General features: G+C 37.2%; 1 protein-coding gene across 8 annotated transcripts in view; it reads right to left on the minus strand.

Annotated features, from left to right (window-relative positions):
- Positions 1 to 23,310, minus strand: part of ATRX (ATRX, chromatin remodeler) — a 285,940-nt gene that overhangs the window by 142,462 nt on the left and 120,168 nt on the right. For all 8 annotated transcript variants that reach the window (XM_027534136.1, XM_027534135.1, XM_027534130.1 and 5 more), the window contains 3 exons: positions 16,268 to 16,398; positions 15,399 to 15,575; positions 5,743 to 5,836 (listed from right to left, as the gene is read on the minus strand). In XM_027534136.1, the coding sequence (XP_027389937.1) occupies positions 5,743 to 5,836; positions 15,399 to 15,575; positions 16,268 to 16,398 (402 nt within the window). The remainder of the gene's footprint in view (positions 1 to 5,742; positions 5,837 to 15,398; positions 15,576 to 16,267; positions 16,399 to 23,310) is intronic.

The following is a 23,310-nucleotide window of genomic DNA, read 5'->3' on the forward strand; positions in this document are numbered from 1 at the left end:
AAAAGACACATATTTACAAATCTTTTCATATGAAATGTTCAGAATAGGCAAATCCATACACAAAGCAGATTACTTTTTGCCAAGAAATGAGAAGCAGGAAGAACGGGAAATGACCAAGGGCCATAGGGTTTCTTTCTGGAATAGTGGAAATGTTCTGAAATTAGATAGTGGTAGCAGATGCACAACTTCGTGAATATTCTATAAATCCCCTATATTCTACACTTTTAAATGGTGAATTTTGTGTTACCTGAATTCCATCTCAGTTCTTTAAAATTCTCATTATATCCTATTGTTATTTTATATTCCCCTAAAGCGTGGCTTAAAGCTCAACATTCAGAAAACTAGGATCATGGCATCTGGTCCCATCACTTAATGGGAAATAGATGGGGGAACAGTGGAAACACAGTCAGACTTTATTTTTTGGGAGCTCCAAAATCACTGCAGATGGTGATTTCAGCCATGAAATTAAAAGACACTTACTCCTTGGAACTAAAGTTATGACCAACCTAGACAGCACATTAAAAAGCAGAGACATTACTTTGCCAAAACAGGTCCGTCTAGTCAAAGCTATGGTTTTTCCAGTGGTCATGTATGGATGTGAGAGTTGGACTGTGAAGAAAGCTGAGCACCGAAGAATTAATGCTTCTGAACTGTGGTGCTGGAGAAGACTCTTGAGAGTCCCTTGGACTGTGAGGAGGTCCAACCAGCCCATCCTAAAGGAGATCAGTCCTAGGTGTTCATTGGAAGCACTGATGCTAAAGCTGAAACTCCAACACTTTGGTCACCTCATGTGAAGAGTTGACTCACTGGAAAAGACCCTGATGCTGGGAGGGATTGGAGGCAGGAGGAGAAGGGGACAACAGAGGATGAAATGGCTGGATGGCATCACCAACTCAATGGACATGAGTTTGAGTGAACTTTTGGAGTTAGTGATGGACAGGGAGGCCTGGCATGCTGCGATTCATGGTGTTGTAAAGAGTCGGACACGACTGAGCAACTGAACTGATTGAACCGAAAGCTTGTTGGCTGCAAGGGCACAGAGGCGAGGCCAAGAGGAACTACCCCAGGCCCGAGGCTGGGGGCAGCGGCCAAGAGGAGCTACCCCACATCCAAGGTAAGGAGCAGGGGCTGTGCTTTGGTGGAGCAGCGGTGAAGAGATACCCCACATCCAAGGTATGAGAAACCCCAGGAAGATGGTAGGCACGAGGAGAGGGCATCAGAGGGCAGACAGACTGAAACCACAATCACAGACAACACGTCAATCTGATCACATGGACCACAGCCTTGTCTAACACAATGAAACTAACCCATGCCGTGTGGGGCCACCCAAACCGGATGGGTCATGCTGCATAGATCTGACAGAATGTGATCCACTGGAGAAGGGAATGGCAAACCACTTCAGTATTCTTCCCTTGAGAACCCCATGAACAGTATGAAAAGGCAAAAAGATAGGATACTGAAAGATGAACTCCCCAGATCAGTAGGTGCCCAAAATGCTACTGGAGATCAGTGGAGAAGTAACTCCACAAAGAATGAAGGGATGAAGCCAAAGTAAAAACAACACCCAGCTGTGGATGGGACTGGTGATAGAAGCAAGGTTCAATGCTGTAAAGAGCAATATTGCATAGGAACCTGGAATGTTAGGTCCATGAATCAAGGCAAAATGGAAGTGGTCAAACAGGAGATAAAAAGAGGGAACATCGACATTCTAAGCATCAGCAAACTAAGATAAGATCGACTGGAATGGGTGAATTTAATTCGGATGACCATTAAATCTACTCCTGTGGGCAGGAATCCCTTAGAAAAAATGGAGTGGCCATCATAGTCAATAAATGAATCCAAAATGCACTATTTGGACGTAATCTCAAAAACGACAGAATGATCTTTGTTTCCATGGCAAACCATTCAATATCACAGTAATCATAGCCTATGCCCCGACCAGTAACGCTACAGAAGCTGAAGTTGAACGGTTCTATGAAGGCCTATAAGACTTTCTAAAACTAACACCCAAAAAAAGTTGTCCTTTTCATTATATGAGACTGGAATGCAAAAGTAGGAAGTCAAGAATCACCTGGAGCAACAGGAAAATTTGGCCTTGGAGTACAGAATGAAGCAGGGCAAAGGCTAATAGAGTTCTGCCAGGAGAACACACTGGTCACAGCAAACACCCTCTTCCAACAACACAAGAGAAGACTCTACACATGGATATCACCAGATGGTCAATACCAAAATCAGAGTGATTATATTCTTTGCAGCCACAGATGGAGAAGCTCTATAAAGTCAACAAAAACAAGACCGGGAGCTGATGTGGCTCAGATCATGAACTCCTTATTGCCAAATTCAGACATAAATTGAAGAAAGTGGGGAAAACCAATAGACCATTCAGGTATGACCTAAATCAAATCCCTTATGACTATACAGTGGAAGTGAGAAATAGATTTAAGGGACTAGATCTGAGAGACAGAGTGCCTGATGAAGTATGGACAGAGCTTCATGACCCTGTACAGGAGACAGGCAGGGATCAAGACCATCCCCAAGAAAAAGAAATGCAAAAAACAAAATGGCTGTCTGAGGAGGCCTTACAAATAGCTGTGAAAAGAAGGGAAGTGAAAAGCAAAGGTGAAAAGGAAATACATACCCATTTGAATGCAGAGTTCCAAAGAATAGCAAGGAGAGATTTAAAAAAAAAGCCTTCCTCAGTGATCAATGCAAAGAAACAGAGTAAAACATCAGAATGGGAAAGACTAGAGATCTCTTCAAGAAAATTAGAGATACCAAGGGAACATTTCATGCAAAGATGGGCTTGATAAAGGACAAAAATGGTATAACAGAAGCAGAAGATATTAAGAAGAGGTGGCAAGAATACAAAGAAGAACTGTACAAAAAAGATCTTCACGACCCAGATAATCATGAGGGTGTGATCACTGACCTAGAGCCAGCCATCCTGGAATGGGAAGTCAGGTGGGCCTTAGAAAGCATCACTATGAACAAAGCTAGTGGAGGTGATGGAATTCCAGTTGAGCTATTTCAAATCCTGAAAGATGATGCTGTGGAAGTGCTGCACTCAATATGCCAGCAAATTTGGAAAACTCAGCAGTGGCCACAGGACTGGAAAAGGTCAGTTTTCAATCCAATCCCAAAGAAAGGCAATGCCAAAGAATGCTCAAACTACTGCACAATTGCACTCATCTCACACGCTAGTGAAGTGATGCTTAAAATTCTTCAAGCCAGGCTTCAGCAATATGTGAACTGTGAACTTCCAGATGTTCAAGCTAGTTTTAGAAAAGGCAGAGGAACCAGAGATCAAATTGCGAACATTTGCTGGATCATGGAAAAAGCAAGAGAGTTCCAGAAAAACATCTATTTCTGCTTTATTGACTATGCCAAAGCCTTTGACTGTGTGGATCACAATAAACTGTGGAAAACTCTGAAAGAGATGGGAATACCACCTGCCTCTTGAGAAACCTGTATGCAGGTCAGGAAGCAACAGTTAGAAATGGACATGGAACAACAGACTGGTTCCAAATAGGAAAAGGAGTACGTCAAGGCTGTATATTGTCACCCTGCTTATTTAACTTATATGCAGAGTACAGAGTACATCATGAGAAATGCTCGGCTGGCAGAAGCACAAGCTGGAATCAAGATTGCTAGAAGAAATATCAATAATCTCAGATATGCGGATGACATTACCCTTATGGCAGAAAGTGAAGAAGAACTAAAGAGCATCTTGATGAAAGTGAAAGAGGAGAGTAAAAAAGTTGGCTTAAAGCCCAACATTCAGAAAACTAAGATCATGGCATCCGGTCCCACCACTTCATGGAGAATAGATGGGGAAACAGTGGATACAGTGGCTGACTATTTTTTCTGTGCTCCAAAATCACTGCAGATGGTGACTGCAGCCATGAAATTAAAAGACGCTTACTCCTTGGAAGGAAAGTTATGACCAACCTAGATAGCATATTCAAAAGCAGAGACATTACTTTGCCAACAAAGGTCCGTCAACCATAGTCAATGCTATGGTTTTTCCAGTGGTCATGTATGGATGTGAAAGTTGGACTGTGAAGAAAGCTGAGCGCCGAAGAATTAATGCTTTTCAACTGTGGTACTGGAAAAGACTCTTGAGAGTCCTTGGACTGCAAGGAGATCCAACCAGTCCATTCTAAAGAATATCAGCCCTGGGTGTTCTTTGGAAGGAATGATGCTCAAGCTGAAACTCCAATACTTTGACCACCGGATTCAAAGAGCTGACTCATTTGAAAAGACCCTGATGCTGGGAAAGATTGAGGGCAGGAGGAGAAGGGGACGACAGAGGATGAGACGGTTGCATGGCATCACTGAGTCAATGGACATGGGTTTGGGTGGACTCCAGCAGCTGGTGATGGACAGTGAGGCCTGGCATGCTGCGGTGCATAGGGTCGCAAAGATTCTGACACGACTGAGCGACTGACTGAACTGAAAGTACAATATGCTGCTATACTCCAGGTACAACATGGTAATTATTAAGCTAAAACAATCTCAAATGTATTAAAATTTACACATGCAAACACCCATATAGATATACATATACACACTCACACAAACACAAATTGATGGATGTATCATATTATTCCAGAGGAAATAAAAACCTTCTTAGAATGGTCAGTATTATTAAATACTATGCTAAGAAGGAAGCAAAATTTTAATCAGCTAGTAATCTAGATTAGTTATCCATGCGTATTGAAAAAACAAACACATCTTAATTAATAGAATACTAGTAGAGTTGTTTTTGTTCCATGGCTAAGTTGTATTTAGTAGTGTTATGAAAGAATAATAGTTAGCATTTATGAAGCACTTACTATCTGTAAAATAGGCATTATTTTATAAGCCCTTTAATCTCATTTAATGCCCACAATAACCAATAAGGGAAATAATAATGTTAATTTCCTCATTTACAGTTGACGAAACTGAACCACAGAGTATTCATACAAATAGGAAGTATAGTAAAGCTAGGAGTTAGATTGAGGCAGTTGGTCTACAGAACCTCATAACTACTACACTACAACTTTCCACCACAGCAATGAAAAATTACAGTTCCCTGGTGGTCCAGTGATTAACAATCTGCCTTCCAATGGCAGGCAGTGGAGGAAACATGGGTTCAATACCTGATCAGGAAACTAAGACCCCACATGCCATAGGGCAACTACTGAGCCCATGCATACTACAGCCCATGTGTTATAACTAGAGAGATGCCTGTGCACACTGCAAGGAAATATCTTGCATGCTGCAATGAAGATCCTGCATGCAGCAACTAAGACCTGATACAGCCAAATATATAATATTTTTTTTTTTTAAAAAGGTGTTTTTGCACACTGAAAGTCCACCTACTTCAGAACGTACAATTCAACTATATATAATGTTTATATACTATTTTTAAATTAATTATTTTAAGAGTTCCAAATCAAAATGTTAAATATTTTACTTAACTACTATGCCCTGGTGGCTCAGACGGTAAAGGATCTACCTGCAATGCAGGAGACCGGGGTTCGGTTCCTGGGTGAGTAAGATCCCCTGGAGAACGGAATGGCAACCCACTCCAGTACTCTTGCCTGGAGAATCTCATAGACAGAGGAACATGGTGGGCTACAGTCGCAAAGAGTCTGACACGACTGAGTGATTTTCACTATTAATAACTGAAAACTTTCTACAAATAATTTGAAGCATGGTTATTAATTCCTAAAATTTTTGAAAAAATAATCTATTTACCTTGTTCTGGGCCGTTGTTCATCTTCAGATTCACTAACTTCTTCACTAACTCCAGATTCCTGAAAATCAGAATCTTCAGAATCTTCACTACTCACTTGAATAAAAAATATTAAAGGTTATTAAGCGCTTTCTAATAGAAATTCAATTTGCTGTAAATAACATAACATGAACACTTAAGAGTATTATGAGAATAGTATCTCTAGTACATATGACATCATACAGATTAGACCAGTTAATGACTCAATTGGTATTTATAAAAATCCAAGTGAAAACCAAGTATGGTCATAAAACTATGATTCTACATTAAAATATATTAACTGTATGTAAACTGACAAAATGAAAAATTATCAGTCAATACAAGGATTCTGGTTATTTTAAGCAAGCTAAGTAGGCTGGCCAAGGTGAACTAAGGGTGATAACAGACTCTTTGCCACTTGTAACAACTGAAAACTATGGACAGAATACATAAATAAACAACCTAAGGACTCGGCAAAGGGAATAAGAGTAGGCAGATTGGGGACTGAAATCAAAACTTAAATAATGATCCTCATAAAATTGTGTGGGAGGATGAAAATCATGTTTGTTTGTTTGTTTTTTCCCCACTCCTTTCCTGGTTTTGACAGGAAGGCGGGCTGAATTGCAAATTATGCATAGGGTGCTGACTGCAAAACTCTGGGAGAACCTCATTTCTAGCCACAGAACTGGGAAAAAGGAGCTGAGTCCTGCCTATCACAAGAAAATAAGATGAATACCTAATTTTATTTTTTCTCTCCAAAATTTTATTTTTCTGTACCAAAATTGCCAGTAAGACACAGGCACCTAAAACCCCAGAAGAATACCTGTATTTTTCTGGTCAGAGCAAGGCAGGCAGGGGAAATACAAGATAACCCTGGACTATCTTGTGGTACCAGAAAGTAAAGCATTTCTCAAAAACTGATGGGGATATATTCAAAGGATACATGATGCAACTTGAAGAAGCTCCCAGCAACCAAAGCTGGAACAATCTGAGCAATAAAATGAAAACCTGGATTGTAACTCATAAAATAAAATAAAACATCTATATGTCCATATTAATATAAGTAATGTGATAAATAGATAAATAGGGGGAAACAACTCTTCCTAGAAGTAATGAAAGAAATTGTAAATCACCACTTAAACATACAACACAATAAAAACTGCTTAGGCAGCTGGATGCTAAAATTAGTGGGTAGAAAGAAGTATGAGAAATGGAATATCTGCATTGTCTCGAAGTAGCTCTCTATAAGATATTTATTAAATACGGACAAAAAATAGGGTTTTTTTTTAACAGAAGAAGAAGTCAGCAGATACCATCTTCAGTAACTTAATCAGGTTAACAATACCAATAAGAAACATATTGTTATCATACACACTCAGTACAACACATCAAGAAGGATTCAATATAACTTGCAGTACTCTTGTCACAATGTCTAATAACCTAAATCTAACCATAAGTAAACACTAAACAAATACATACAGATCGACAGTCTAGAAAATAACTGATCAATGCTCTTCAAAAGTGTCAAGGTCATGAAAGAAAAGATAAAGAAACTGTCACAGACTGGAGTAGATTAAGGAGACAACTGAATTCAATGTAGGATCCTAGACTGGATTCCAAAGTGGAAAAAGAACACAAGTGGGAAAAATAATGATAACCAAATAAAATCTACAGTTTACATCAGAGGTCAGAGATCTGATGGTATTTTCAACTTTATAGGCTGGAAGGTCAATGTTGCAGCCACTACTCAACTTTCTCACTGTAAACACATGAAAGCAATAACTGAGTAAGTATGACAGTGCACCAATAAAACTATTTATAAAAACATGAGGGTCAGATTTACCTTTCAGGTGTAGTTTGTCAAACACTGGCTGAATTAATAGTATCGTATCAATGTTAATTTCCTGGTTTTGATTATTGTGCTATAATAAGTATAAGGTGTTAAATTAGGAAAGCTAGGTAAAGGGTATTAGTTCAAAATAAAATATTTTTAGAATATCTATTATGATCTGACATCAAAATCAAAGGTCTGGTCTATCTTTAAAAACACAGACAAGCATAATTAATATAAAGACTAGTTATGGAAGAAGAGGAGAGTGAAGAGTTACTGTTTAGTTTCAGTTTGGGATAATCAAAGAATTCTGGAGACAGACAGTGTTTATAGTTGCCCAATAATGCAAATATATTAATGCCACAGAATTGCTTCAAACAGTTAAAAATGGTTAAAAATTATGTTATGTGTATTTTGCCACAGTAAAAAAACAAACAAAAAAATAATAATAAAGGAGTTCTCTGGTTGTCCAGTGGCTAAGATACCACACTCCCAATGCAGGAGGCCCAGATTCAACTCTGGTCAGGGAACTAGATCCCACATACAACAACTAAGAGTTCACACGCCACAACTAAAGATTTCATATGCTGCAAGGAAGATCGAAGATCCTGGGTGCCATAAGTAAGAAATGCTGCAACCAGATAAATAAAAATTTTATTAAAAAAAAAAAAAGAACTGCTAAGCAACTGGGACTTTGGGAGATCAAGATGTCCACATGCACACACAAATTCTGTGGTTAAATACAACTTTAAGCCTAGTATTAATTTTTCATCAAATATGTTATTTTGAAAATGTTCACACCTACCAAAAATTGGAAAGAATCACCAAATGAACACCTATATCCCTTCTCTTGAATCCACTTAAAGTAGATTTGCTTTACCACATTTGCTTTATTTCTGTATAAATATATGCACATCCTTTTTCGCCCTGAACCATTTGAAATTAAGTGCTGATATCATGACACTTCACCCTTAAGTATAAGGGCACAATTCTACATAATTAAATATCATTATAATACATACGCAAGATTCGAACTTGTAAAGAATAATATTGCATAGGAACGTGGAATGTTAGGTCCATGAATCAAGGCAAATTGGAAGTTATCAAACAGGAGATGGCAAGAGTGAACATCAACATTATAGGAATCAGTGAACTAAAATAGACTGGAATGGATGAATTTAACTCAGATGACCATTATACCCACTACTGTGGGCAGGAATCCCTTAGAAGAAATGGAGTAGCCATCGTGGTCAACAAAAGAGTCTGAAATGCAGTACTTGGATGCAATCTCAAAAATGACAGAATGATCTCTGTTCATTTCCAAGGCAAACCATTCAATATCACAGTAATCCAAGTCTATGCCCCAACCCAGTAACGCTGAAGAAGCTGAAGCTGAACAGTTCTATGAAGACCTACAAGACCTCTTAGAACCAACACCAAAAAAATATGTCCTTTTTCATTATAGGGGACTGGAATGCAAAGGTAGGAAGTCAAGAAACACCTGGAGTAACAGGCAAATTTGGCCTTAGAATACGGAATGAAGCAGGGCAAAGGCTAATAAGAGTTTTGCCAAGAGAACACACTGGCCACAGCAAACACCTTCTTCCAACAACACAAGAGAAGACTCTACACATATATATCAACAGATGGTCAATACCAAAACCAGACTGATTATATTCTTTGCAGCCAAAGATGGACAAGCTCTATACAGTCAGCAAAAACAAGACCAGGAGCTGACTGTGGCTCATATCATGAACTCCTTATTGCCAAATTTAGACTTAAATTGAAGAAAGTAGGGAAAACCACTAGATCATTCAGGTGTGACCTAAATCAAATTCCTTTTGATTATACAGTAGAAGTGAGAAATAGATTTAAGGGCCTAGATCTGATAGATAGAGTGCCTGATGAACTATGGACGGAGGTTCATGACATTGTACAGGAGACAGGGATCAAGACCATCCCCATGGAAAAGAAATGCAAAAAAAGCAAAATGGCTGTCTGGGGAGGCCTTACAAATAGCTGTGAAGAGAAGCGAAAAGCAAAGGAGAAAAGGAAAGATATAAGCATCTGAATGCAGAGTTCCAAAGAATAGCAAGGAGAGATAAGAAAGTCTTCCTCAGCAATCAATGCAAAGAAATAGAAGAAAACAACAGAATGGGAAAGACGAGAGATCTCTTCAAGAAAATTGGATATACCAAGGGAACATTTCATGCAAAGATGGGCTCAATAAAGGACAGAAATGGTATGGACCTCACAAAGGCAGAAGATATTAAGAAGAGGTGGCAAGATACACAGAAGAACTGTACAAAAAAGATCTTCACGACCCAGATAATCACGATGGTGTGATCTAGATGGTGTGATCTAGAGCCAGACATCCTGGAATGGGAAGTCAAGTGGGCCTTAGGAAACACCACTACGAACAAAAGTAGTGGAGGTGATGGAATTCCAGCTGAGCTATTTCAAATCCTGGAAGATGATGTTGTGAAAGTGCTGCACTCAATATGCCACCAAATTTGGAAAACTCAGCAGTGGCCACAGGACTGGAAAAAGTCAGTTTTCATTCCAATCCCAAAGAAAGGCAATGCCAAAGAATGCTCAAACTACCACACAATTGCACTCAGCTCACATGCTGGTAAAGTAATGCTCAAAATTCTCCAAGCCAGGCTTCAGCAATACATGAACCGTGAACTTCCAGATGTTCAAGCTGGTTTTAGAAAAGGCAGAGGAACCAGAGATCAAATTGCCAACATCCGCTGGATCATGGAAAAAGCAAGCGAGTTCCAGAAAAACATCTATTTCTGCTTTATTGACTGTGCCAAAGCCTTTGACTGTGTGGACCACAATGAACTGTGGAAAATTCTTCAAGAGATGGGAATACCAGACCACCTGACCTACCCCTTGAGAAACCTGTATGCAGGTCAGGAAGCAACAGTTAGAACTGGACATGGAACAACAGACTGGTTCCAAATAGGAAAAGGAGTACGTCAAGGCTGTATATTGTCATCCGGCTTATTTAACTTATATGCAGAGTACATCATGAGAAATGCTGGGCTGCAAGAAGCACAAACTGAAATCAAAATTGCCAGGGGAAATATCAATAACCTCAGATATGCAGATGACACCACCCTTATGGCGGAAAGTGAAGAGGAACTAAAAAGCCTCTTGATGAAAGTGAAAGAGGAGAGTGAAAAAGTTGGCTGAAAGCTCAATATTCAGAAAACTAAGATCATGGCATCTCGTCCTGTCACTTCATGGGAAACAGATGGGGAAACAGTGGAAACATTGTCAGACTTTATTTTGGGGGGCTCCAAAATCACTGCAGGTGGTGACTGCAGCCATGAAATTAAAAGACACTTACTCCTTGGAAGGAAATTTATGACCAACCTAGATAGCATATTGAAAACAGAGACATTACTTTGCCAACACAGGTCTGTCTAGTCAAGGCTATGGTTTTTCCAGTGGTCATGTATAGATGTGAGTTGGACTGTGAAGAAAGCTGAGCCCTGAAGAATTGATGATTTTGAACTGTGGTGTTGGAGAAAGCTTTTGAGCGTCCCTTGGACTACAAGGAGATCCAACCAGTCCATTCTAAAGGGGATCAGTCCTGGGTGTTCTTTGGAAGGAAGGATGCTAAAGCTGAAACTCCAATACTTTGGCCACGTCATGCGAAGAGTTGACTCATTGGAAAAGACTCTAATGCTGGGAGGGATTGGGGGCAGGAGGAGAAGGGGATGACAGAGGATGAGATGGCATCACCAACTCGATGTACATGAGTTTGAGGTAACTCCAGGAGTTGGTAATGGACAGGGAGGCCTGGCGTGCTGCAGTTCATGGGGTCGCAAAGAGTCAGACATGACTGAGTGAGTGAACTGACTGACTGATAGTACATGAGAAAAATAACATGAACCTACTATAATCTACTATAAAGGCAATCACTGCATTCTTGAAATTACCACGAAAATAACTTTTACATATTTTTTCAAATTTAGGTGAAAATGTTCACGTTACACTTGATTTAATAATTAAGCTATTAGCTTCTGATTTTTCCCTATTGCCCATCATAAGTTTCCAGACAATATAGAGACACAAGAGTTTGCAAAACTTGGAAAATGGTGCAATTCCGAATGTAGTGTCAATCTCTATTACATTAATCTTTATTAGAAACGTAAATAAGATAGAATTTTAGTTTACTTCCTTCTACACAAAAACACGAAAAAAAAAAAGTTGGATTATAAGTTACCCACAGAAAAGGACAGTGGAAACACAGGTCACAGAAAACTTGGGTTTCAATAAAACATTTCAAATGTATTTGGCCCACAGTTGCTGCCAACACTACTATTTAGTTGCTAAGTCGTGTCTCACTCTCTGTGAAGCCATGGACTGTAACCCACCAGTCTCTTTTGTCCATGGGACTTCCCAGGCAAGAATACTAGAGTGGGTTGCCATTTCCTTCTCCAGGGAATCTTCCCAACCCAGGGATCAAACTCATGTCTCCTGCTTGGCAGATGGGTTCTTTATCAATGAGCCACCTGGGAAGTCCTATTTGACCTAGTAAACGAATCTATATTCCTGAGCTAATAAGCCTCAGAGGCAAAATTAGTATTTCTCCTTTTGAAGATGCACGGGAAATCATGCTGTTTTCTAATATGTTAAATCACTCAGTTCCTTTATAGAATCTGAAAGACCAGCTTGTAGTCATGTTGCAAAGAAATTTATGAAAAATGCATTCACCAAATGAGGTACTATTATTTATTTGTTTACATGAAAATGTCCAAGGCATATTAAGTATATGCGTGTGTGGGGAAGGGGTACCTTCCTCCTCTTCTTTAATAGATAGCTGTTGTCCCATAGCCCTTTAAATGCTCAGGATTGCAAGATTCTTTCCCTAGCCTTCTATTTGTACAACATTACAGCTCTGCTGGGTAATCTCATTATTATACATATACTAGGACAACTGAACTTGACATCAACTATGGCAATATCCTCCAAATAGATTCAAAGCCTTCAGCTCAGTTCAGCCGCTCAGTCGTGTCCGAGTCTTTGCAACTCCATATACTGCAGCACACCAGGCTTCCCTGTCCATCACCAACTCCCAGAGCTTCCTCAAACTCATGTCCATTGAGTCGGTGATGCCATCCAACCATGTCATCCTCTATTGTCCCCTTCTCCTCCTGCCCGCAATCTTTCCCAGCATCAGGGTCTTTTCAAATGAGTCAGCTCTTTGCATCAGGTGGCCAAAGTATTAGAGGTTCAGCTTCAGCATCAGTCCTTCCAATGAATATTCAGGGTTGATTTCCTTTAAGATGGACTGGTTGGATCCCCCTGTAGTCCAAGGGACTCTCAAAAGTCTTCTCCAACAAAACAATTCAAAAGCATCAATTCTCCACTGCTCAGCTTTCCTTATGGTCCAACTCTCACATGCATACATGTACTGGAAAAACCACAGCTTTAACTAGATGGACCTTTGTCAGGAAAGTAATGTCTCTGCTTTTTAATATGCTGTCTAGGTTGGTCATAGCTTTTCTTCCAAGGAGCAAGTGTCATTTAATTTCATGGCTGCAGTCACCATCTGCAGTGATTTTGGAGCCCAAGAAAATAAACTCTGTCATAGTTTCCATCATTTCCCCATCTATTTGCCATGAAGTAATGGAATTGGATGCCATGATCTTAGTTTTTTTAATGTTGAGTTTTAAACCAGCTTTTTCACTCTCCTCTTTCATCAAGAGGCTCTTTACCCCCTCTTCGCTTTCTGCCATAAGGGTGATATCATCTGCGTATCTGCAGTTATTGATATTTCTCCTGCTTATTGGATCAAAGCCCTCAGTCTCACAGAATAACAGGCAACTAATCTGACCATATTACATCCTTAGTTGAAACCTTTCAAGGGAACAATGAGTGGCTGTACTGAAGTTATGAATCTTGAATGCTGCTAATGAATGTCTTGTGCCTTTATCTAGGTGCTGAACATGTTCATCTAGATTTCCACTTACAGAGACTTCCCTGATGGTCCAGTGGCTAAGACTCCATGTTCCCAATGCAGGGGGCCTGGGTTCTATCCCTGATCAGGGAACTAGATCCCACATGCCGCAACTAAGAGTTCAAATGCTGCAACCAGAAAAAAACTCTGCTTGCCACAACTAAGACCCAGGGCAACCAAATAAATAAATAATTTCTCTAAAAGCTGTCCACTTATGAAATATATGCTTTTCTGTATATATATATACCTTAAACAGCTTTTTAAATAGTGGCACCTCTCTGTGAATATACTAAAAAAATACTGTACACTGTAAGCAGGTAAACTGTATGATTTTAAAATTATGTCTCAATACAGCTATGATATAAAAATAATTTTTAAAATTAAAAATTTTTTTTAACTTTTCAAAGGCTCTCCATTCTATAGAGCCAATGTACTTCTCAGATATTTCCAAAAATGCTTTCTTATTCATAGTGGCGTTAATCTGCCTGACAGGAATTGGGTAATAAAGTCTTCAAAGTCTGTCCCAAAGAAGAATAAACTTTCTTTGAACTTCTTGTTAGCCAAAATCCTCAGGAAAAGTTCACATTTAATTGCTCAATATATATTATTTAATATGAGAATGCTCTCCACCAACTCTCAAGTAAAATGAACACACCACAGAGATGTACCATATTCACTCTACAGCCTCATGTACCCATGAGTCCACTGTCAAGTACTCCAATTTGAGGAACAGGCTTACAAGGATCTACAGTATCTGATCTCTGTCTTATTGGTCCAGCCTAATTTCCTGCTGTTCCTTTCCTTACTCCCTTCTATATTCCAGCCATACCACATGAATTGCATCCCCTCCACCATGTGCTAAACAATTTGCAGAGGTTTTTAAAACTTTTTCCCTGCTTATATTATAAATTTTAACAACAAATCTACCTTCTCCCCATTTAGAACTTTATCTGCTGGATGAAACTCTCCATCTTTGTCAAGTCTTCTCTGTTGATAACCCCAACCCCTAAGAAGCTAAAGAAATCCTCTTTATGCCACATCTTAACTTACATTTGTTACACAAGACAACCTTCATGGTACTACAAGTTCTTATAATACTAATGTCAGTAATTCTTATTAAACCTGTGACTACCAAAACTGGCTACATATCCAAATCATTTGAGAGATACTTTTAATACGTATGGATACCTAGGTTCCCACCACCATCAATTATGCTTCAATTGGCTAGAGGTGGAGCCCTGACATAGGAAGGTGTATTTTTAAATCCCCCAAGTGTTCTGCATGTGTAGCCAGGTTGAAAACTATCATATAAAACAGTGATTTCTTTTTTTTTTTTAAAACAGTGATTTCTTTATTCATTTTATATCCTCAATGTTTACCATGATGTTGGAAACATGTAACTAACTCAGTGCAGAAAGACACAATTTAATGTAATAAAAAATTAATCTGGCTACATGTAAGTTTTACACATAAGCTTGCATAAATCTATCCAAATTAACTATATCTTCTATCTTTCCTCAGGAAAGCATTATTTCTTCCTATAGTTACAGACAGTCTTATATCTTCCACATGACCTTAATGCATATTTTATTTATTGTCATATTTATCTTTTTAATCTAGATGTATATGACTGCTAAAGGTCAAAAATATTCTTTGTCATCTCTCAAGTTTCTGGGTTACCTTCCCACTCTAAATTCTTTATTTCACTCTCAGAATAGCTGTTGTCAGTATGCAGACACTCACCTAATATAGGTGGTCAATTGTTGGAGCAGGTATGTTCTTTATCAGTATGAACCAGTACGTTGTTCACTATCAAAATTAAAATATCTTACCCTTCCTTCTATTTCTGCTTTTGGCTTCTTTGTGCTCTTTAGGCTTCATCTTTTTTTCTTCTCCAGATTCTCCATCACTCAGAGTCAGCTTGTGTCTCAAAAGCCTATGTCTGTATCTTGGCTTCTTAGATTCTTCAGAATCTGAATCTGATTCAGAAATGGCTTGATTTTTTATTTCTAAATGGAGAAAACAAATCATTAAAACCTTCAGCCTTTTTTCCTTTAAAATGTTGTACACCTACATATTCTGTTTGTAGATAATTATCATGATTTATGGAACTGATCAGAGCTGCATACTTACCTTGTTAAATTGTTGATACCAAGCAATCTCATACATCACACTTGATCTATTACTATCATTAAGTAGCAATGAAATATCACCAATATACATTTATAGATTTTTAAAAGGTAAAAGATATTTTGCTTTACAACCCATATATTTATTGGCAGTGACTGACAAAATTTGCACAATTATTACCAGATATTCAAAAGGATTAATGGTAGCAACGTTTTAAACGTTGTAATAAACTTCAAACATATATTATTAAGAGATTTCATGGTCAGTCTTCAAAGACTGAACTGGTCAAACAACCAAATTATGACATCCTATACTTCTCTCTGGCTTCCCTGGTGGCTCAAATAGTAAAGAATCTGACTGTAGTGTGGGAGACCTGGGTTCAATCACTGGGTTGGGAAGACCCTGGAGAAGGAAATGGCAACCCACTCCAGTATTCTTGCCTGGAGAATCCTATGGACAGAGGACCCTGGCATGCTACAATCCACGGGGTCACAGAGTTGGATACGACTGCAACTACCATTTCACTTCACTTCACTTCATTTCACGTCACACTTCTCTCTGGGGAACTCACCCTCATCTCCAGGGTTTTCTTCATTGTGTTTTCCAGTTCTTTTCTTCCCTTCTTCTGACTCATCTGAAGATCCATCCTCATCAGAGGAAAGATTGGCTTTAATTTCTTCTAAAAGCATCTTCTTGGCAATTCTCGAGAATAAAAAGACAATAAAAACTATATATTTGGTGGTCAAGTATTACAAATTAAAAACAAATGGAATTATATATATCAAAATAGAAATAATTTTTTCAATAGATTTTTATTATAAATAAGTCTATCAAAGTCTATTTTAATTTAAAGTACTAACCAAAACTTTTGAAAATGCTCTTAGCACTGATTTTCTCCCAGTTCTATTCAATTTCACAATATACTTAAAAATCTCAGGGATGTTTCTACTGTTTTCACCAGTTGCAACTTCATGCTGGATATCCTTCCAATCCTCTACTTGCTCTGCTGCCACCATCTGACAACTACAGTATCAGACAGGCCCACAATAGTAAATCAATTCATTCAAACAAATGGCATTTCAACACAAAACTCCACATGAAAGGATTTATTCAACAGTAAAACATATTCTTAGAAAATCAGTGTCTAATAAACCACTATTGTGAAACAGTGCCTCAAACTAGTGAATAACATTTTTGGCTCTTAAATTTCAATTTAGTGCATAAATTCTTCTAATCAAATGAAAGTATACAACATATATTACAATACTAAAGCAATAAAAAATCCCTAATAATATTCAAACTAAGGCAGAAAAGGGGCAAGAGTGCTATTTACTATGTACATAGTTAAAGAACACAAATTACTATCAAAAAGTTTTTACTTTCCAAAAAAGTAAGATAATGCATTAGCCTAAAGCATACCAAAATTTTTCCGGATGCTCCTCAAAGACCAATTTGCCAACAAAAAAATAAACTGCTCAAAGCATGAGAAAATATTTAATACCATCTTATGTTAAAATAAAATATATTCCTAATAAATTTTCATGTTTGCACTAAAGGAAGATATCAAAAAGTGTAAGATAAAAACAATTTTTGTGTAAGATGAGGTAATTTGCACCTTTAGATATAAATTCATAAATCAGAATAACAAAGGGAAACCTTATATAAAGGCTCAAAAGTTGGCATGATTCTTGGTTTTCCCTGAACTAGCTTCTATATGGATAAACATCTACTCTGTAATCATGAATGACTCTAGCTCAGTCAAAATCTTGGAGCTAGAATTAAGAGACTTTTGTTATTTTTAAATTTGAAATTATTTTTATTTATTAACATGAACTCACATTAAATCAAGAATTCATTCAATGGTAGGAGGTGTTAATGTATGTTAATGTTTTCTTAATTTTATTTGAAAGACAGATTGCTCATTGCAATTTATATTCAAAGATATATAGCAAAAGCACCTAGGCAGACTAAAGCAAACAAAATAGCTAATCACTTTCATAAATGCTGATATGCCCTTTGGTCCTTCCTTCCTAAACAGATAGATAAGGAACATTTAGACAACAGAGAGAGCTACACAAATTGCAAGAGGAAACCACAGATGAGTTAGCTTTTCTGAGGATTTCTAACTTGATTTGCATTTTAATTAAGTGGAGATTAGATCATTCCAATTTAAATCCTACTAGAGTTGCACTGGTGGCTCAGATGGCAAAGAATCCACCTGCAATGCAGGAGACCTGGGTTCAACCCCTGGGTTGGGAAGATTCCCCTGGAGAGGGGAATGGCAATCCACTCCAGTATTTTTGATTGGAAAATCCCTAGGACCAAGGAGCCTGGCGGGCTACAGTCCATGGGGTCACAGAGAGTTGGACACAACTGAGAGAGACTAAGTTTAAACTTCTACATCAGTGGTTTCCTAACTGTACATGGTTTGGACTGTACATAGTAAAGGTTTTTAAAATGGGGACAACTTACATTTTGCCAAGAAAAAAAATTAAACCCAAATATCATTTATTTCATCATTTTATAAAGTATAAACATACCCTCCACAAATTAGGAGACAGTTTCAAAATAAAGAGTGACTCTTTAATTAAAAGCATCCTTCTGGAAAAACTCTCTAAAATTATCTTTTATACATACCACATCATCATTTCCCATGAACAAGGAAAGACTTTTTCAAGCCAATTTGAGTAAAAACACAGATTTGGAATGAATAAGTGTATGTGCACGTGTGTGTACACATAATATGAAGCACTGGATACTAGGTTATAAATAGAAAAACACAGTTTACGTGCAGTTACAAGATCTTATATCACCATTTGAGTGGTATAATAATAGCAAACAAGAATACAATTATTAATTTAGTTACTCTAAAGGTTAGTTCAATCACCTGATTTTAGTTTGCATTTACAAGTTTAAAAAATGTCATAAGCTCCATATAATCTATAAAGACTTGGTTGTTAATTTTAGGAAACCACATATTTCTTCTTTCGAACTCTAGATTCCTAATAAGTCTACTAAATGAAAAGTCAAAACATGTAAACTTACAAATACTAAAATTCTAGGCTGTCATGAAAAAACTAACATGAAATACGTAAGATAATAAGATTCTATACCAACTGAAAAATCACACAATAAATCATGGAAAATGAAATGAGATCTGCACACTGAAGAATTACTTGATTTATCAACAACCTTCAATAAAGTCATAATATACAGAACAATTACAGATACTTTAGATGCAAAAAAAATTATAGAGAATGCTCATTCTTCTCCAAACTGAAAGTTATACAGAGTAATGGAGATTCCCTAAGCTTTACCTTACTAAGATGTTTTAGATTTGCCTTTTGAGCAAAGGAAAGCCTAATGAGTAGCCATATACATTAAGCCCTAAAAAGAATAATAAGATAATTTTGCATAAATAATGGCTGATGGCTTAAGTCCAATAGGTCAAAGACTTAATGTATCATACAACTAGCCCATCACATAACCTACAACTCAAAGTTAGAACTTAATTTGAAAGACCCAAGGGCTGAGGCTGACCTTCAACCTGAGTATTTAAACATGTTGAGGTGAGATGTGTCCCGTCTACAAAGCCTGCAGTGAGATTCTTTAAGGGAAACTCCACTACATTAACTCTTGAGTCACGGGCCACAGAAACTTCAAGGACATCATCACTTGAGAAACAGCTCAGGCTGGGAAAGCATCATTTTGGAGGCCTCAGCTAGACCCATGCTGGAATGCATGTGATGGATGTATAGTCATGATCCCCAGTTGATTCTGTTTGCTCTGAAGTTTCCTTTCTTGAGGTTTTCCAGGATGTTTCTGAGAAAATCATCCAGGCAACAAGGTACTGCCCCTAGAATCTCAATACTCAACACAACATCTTGGGGCAGGTATAGCATGCAAAGCAGTCACAACTCTATCAGAAGCATCAGAGGCACTAGTTGTGCCACACTTGTGGCAGAAAACCTGGCAGAGCCAGAAGTAATGGAGCTACTTCCCCATTTTCCTGAAAGGGAAGGAAAGGAGATGGGAAGAAAGCAAAACAATATGGAAAGGAGGGTAAAAACCCACAAACAATGATCAGAAGTGGTAGCATAAAAGAATAAATAATAGAACCTCAAAACTCAAACAAGCTAAGTCTTCTAAATTACATAATGAATACCAAGATAAGATAATGCCTTATTATCCTTGCACCACCAGCTACTAAAATAAAGCAAAAATAAAATAAGGAATGAAGCCAACAATGCAAAGACAAATGAGCAATCACACAGAGAGCAAGCGAGCCAAGAAAGCCTTTGGCAATTCTGATCCTTCCTAGAAAGGAAATTAGTAATGCCTCTTGTTTAAGCACTCAAACAGGAAAAGAAAGTAAAGCACCTCTTGGCTGGTAGAAAAATTGATAATTCAAAACACTCGGTTTCTTAAAAAGGAATAATCAAGAGAATCTCTTGCACCAGGGAATTTTAGAGAAACAGCCATTACAAAAGCAACACAAAATGTTAGAGCTGAAGAAAGGACCTCAGAGTCCAAGTTTGTCATTTCACAGATGAGGAAACAGGCTTAAAAAGGGGAAATGACTTGGCCAAAGAAACAAAGCTAATAAGTGGCAAAGCCAGAAGTACAATCTAAGCTCCTAAATCCCAATCTGCTACTAATTTTACTATGTTAGTCTATATTTTCTACTTATTCACTACTACTGTGCTAATTAATGAGTGCTTAGGGCAATACACTAAAGTCACATTCTTAAAGATATCTCACTGATTTTTAAGTTTTCACTAATTTTTAAGATTATGTATTTAGAAAATGAAAGAATTAAAGCTTTCATTTTTAAAGATTTAAAAAGAGTTGTAAACATCTTTCATCTAGCATGCACTATCTCTAAAATACCGATAGACCATTTCAGATATCCCCAACAATCTAATGTCTTTATCTTTCAAGAGATTCTGAAAATAGGGTTGAAGAAAATTACTAAATGAAACCACATTTTTATTATTTTTTTTTTGATGCTTTTGATTTTATTTTATTTTTAAACTTTACATAATTGTATTAGTTTTGCCAAATATCAAAATGAATCCATCACAGGTATACATGTGCTCCCCATCCTGAACCCTGCTCCCTCCTCTCTCCCCATACCATCCCTCTGGGTCATCCCAGTGCACGAGCCCCAAGCATCCAGTATCATGCATTGAACCTGGGCTGGCATCTCGTTTCATACTAAATGAAACCACATTTTTAGAAGGCCAAAATACTGTGGATCCATACACAAAGGTGACAAATTAATTTTTTTTGCATTCTGTGCATAATATCACAAAAGAATAGTTAAAACAGAGAATTCTGAATAAGATTATAGTTTTAGAGATAAAAAACAACTGTCTAAGTAAATGCAATACTAAAACAACACACCATATGTAAAAGGTTGATCTATAAAACAATTCAAATAACTACAGTCAAAAAATGTTGAATAAATAAAATTTCTCACAATAAAAATTTTTTTGAGAACAGGGTGAGGAACACATATCCCTCTAGTATGGAGGGACGCTTTGTTTTAACAAATATTATATACTTCAGGTTGAGAATAAAAGATAAACATTTCATAGAACTACAAAGGAATTCCTCATCTTCAAAATCTGTATTAGTATTTTTTTAAACTCTGGTTCAAAATTAGCTTTCTTTTTTGGTCACTTGGCTAGGTTTGAATCAAATCCAACCCCACTGCAGTGGAAACAGAGTCCTAATCGCTGGACCACCAGGGAAGGCTCCAAAACTGATACTGGGTTAAACCTGAATGAACTTTTTGACCAACCCAGTATCTTGATATGACCCTTTCTATGAAAAAAATATAACCAAGGCATAATCATCTATACCTAAAGAGAGTGCTATTCGTGAGTTAACGATGAAGTCACTAAATAACCAAAAAGCTAAACAACACCTTGAAATATTTTAGTCACATGTTCTATAATGTTTGCACTTAATGAAAAACATCACCGTTTACTTAAAATTAGTATCAAATAACTTTAAAAAAATCTTAGGAGTAGAAAGATAAAAGCTGTATGAAATTAAGAAGTCAAAGTTTATTAACAATTTATACATGGGCTCAAATTACAAAATGTGTATTTCCTGATTTTATGTAAAAATCTAAGCCAATTTTAGAGAAAATTTTAATAAGAAATTTATTAACATTGATATTAATTTAGGAAATTTGATCATACTAAAGAACTAGTTCAATTTTTTTATATTCAATACTTGAAAAGTAAAATCAAAGAATTTGCCTTAATTTTATTTTCAAAATCCAAAGACTATATAGTCATAAAGATGAACCGTTTTTGCTCACCCTAGAAAATCCAAACTCTCTCTTTTTTGGGGAGTGGGGATGGGAGCTTTTTCTTATTTTCTGAAAGTCCCAATATCACCAAACAATAGAAAATAGAAAAAAAGGCTGAACATAAAATGTTTATATCTCAGGTAGATTATATCTAGTGGCTAGACCACCTGTATTATACTTGACTTACAATACTTACCTGCACTGGAAAGACAAAGCAAATTGAAAAAAAAATTGCCTTAAAATTGCCAGATATTTAAAACCCTTATTCAAACATAAAACAAGTAAAATACTCATTTAAAACCTATCTTTGTTTTTAAAGCTCAATGAAAACTAAAGCAATTTTGCAAATCAAATAGGAGCACTATGAAAAAAAATTCACAGAAAAAAATTATTGCAGTTTAGCAAATTTGTAGAGAACAGCTAAAGACATATATAGAAGATGAACATTTGTAAACGTGCTTAAAAAAGAAACCAAAGTCGTATGTCGAAGGGACTTGACATATATTAGAGCCAATAATCTTTGCTGAAGCCAAGTAAACAATCATCACATATCTTTATTAGAATGAAAAATATCCAGGAATCATTAATCACTTCCCAAAACATGCTTGATTAATAGCACAGAGCCTACATCAAGAGGATACACCAAGCTAGTAGGGGAAAAAAATAATCATTTGTATGTTTTCCAGTCTGAAAAGCAAAGTAGTACCAAATGGTATAACAACTGGAAAAACTAAGGCTACAACGTAGTCCCACAATAATGAAGCAGAAATTCTATTAACAATGGGCAATTTCTTTAAGCAATCTCCACATCAAATTTTGCTTCTATGAAAAAAATTAGCCCCACTGAGAGAAATTATGAGAAAAACTATGCAATATTAGTCGACCTAACTAAGCATTTTTCTACTATAAAGTAAATATTAATATATATATGTGTGGCAGCAATGGCACCCCACTCCAGTACTCTTGCCTGGAAAATCCCATGGACGGAGGAGCCTGGTAGGCTGCAGTCCATGGGGTCGCTAAGAGTCAGACACGACTGAGCAACTTCCCTTTCACTTTTCACTTTCACGCACTGGAGAAGGAAATGGCAACCCACTCCAGTGTTCTTGCCTGGAGAATCCCAGGGACGGGGGAGCCTGGTGGGCTTCTGTCTATGGGGTCGCACAGAGTTGGACGTGACTGAAGTGACTTAGCAGTTAGCAGAGGATATACATATAAAAAGCCTCAATTTTAAGCTAATTTTGGATTTAAAAAATTTGCAGGTTTAGGAAAAATTCTGACAATCTAGT

This window comes from Bos indicus x Bos taurus, chromosome X (assembly GCF_003369695.1).
Source record: "Bos indicus x Bos taurus breed Angus x Brahman F1 hybrid chromosome X, Bos_hybrid_MaternalHap_v2.0, whole genome shotgun sequence".
In the NCBI taxonomy this organism is placed as follows: Eukaryota; Metazoa; Chordata; class Mammalia; order Artiodactyla; family Bovidae; genus Bos; species Bos indicus x Bos taurus.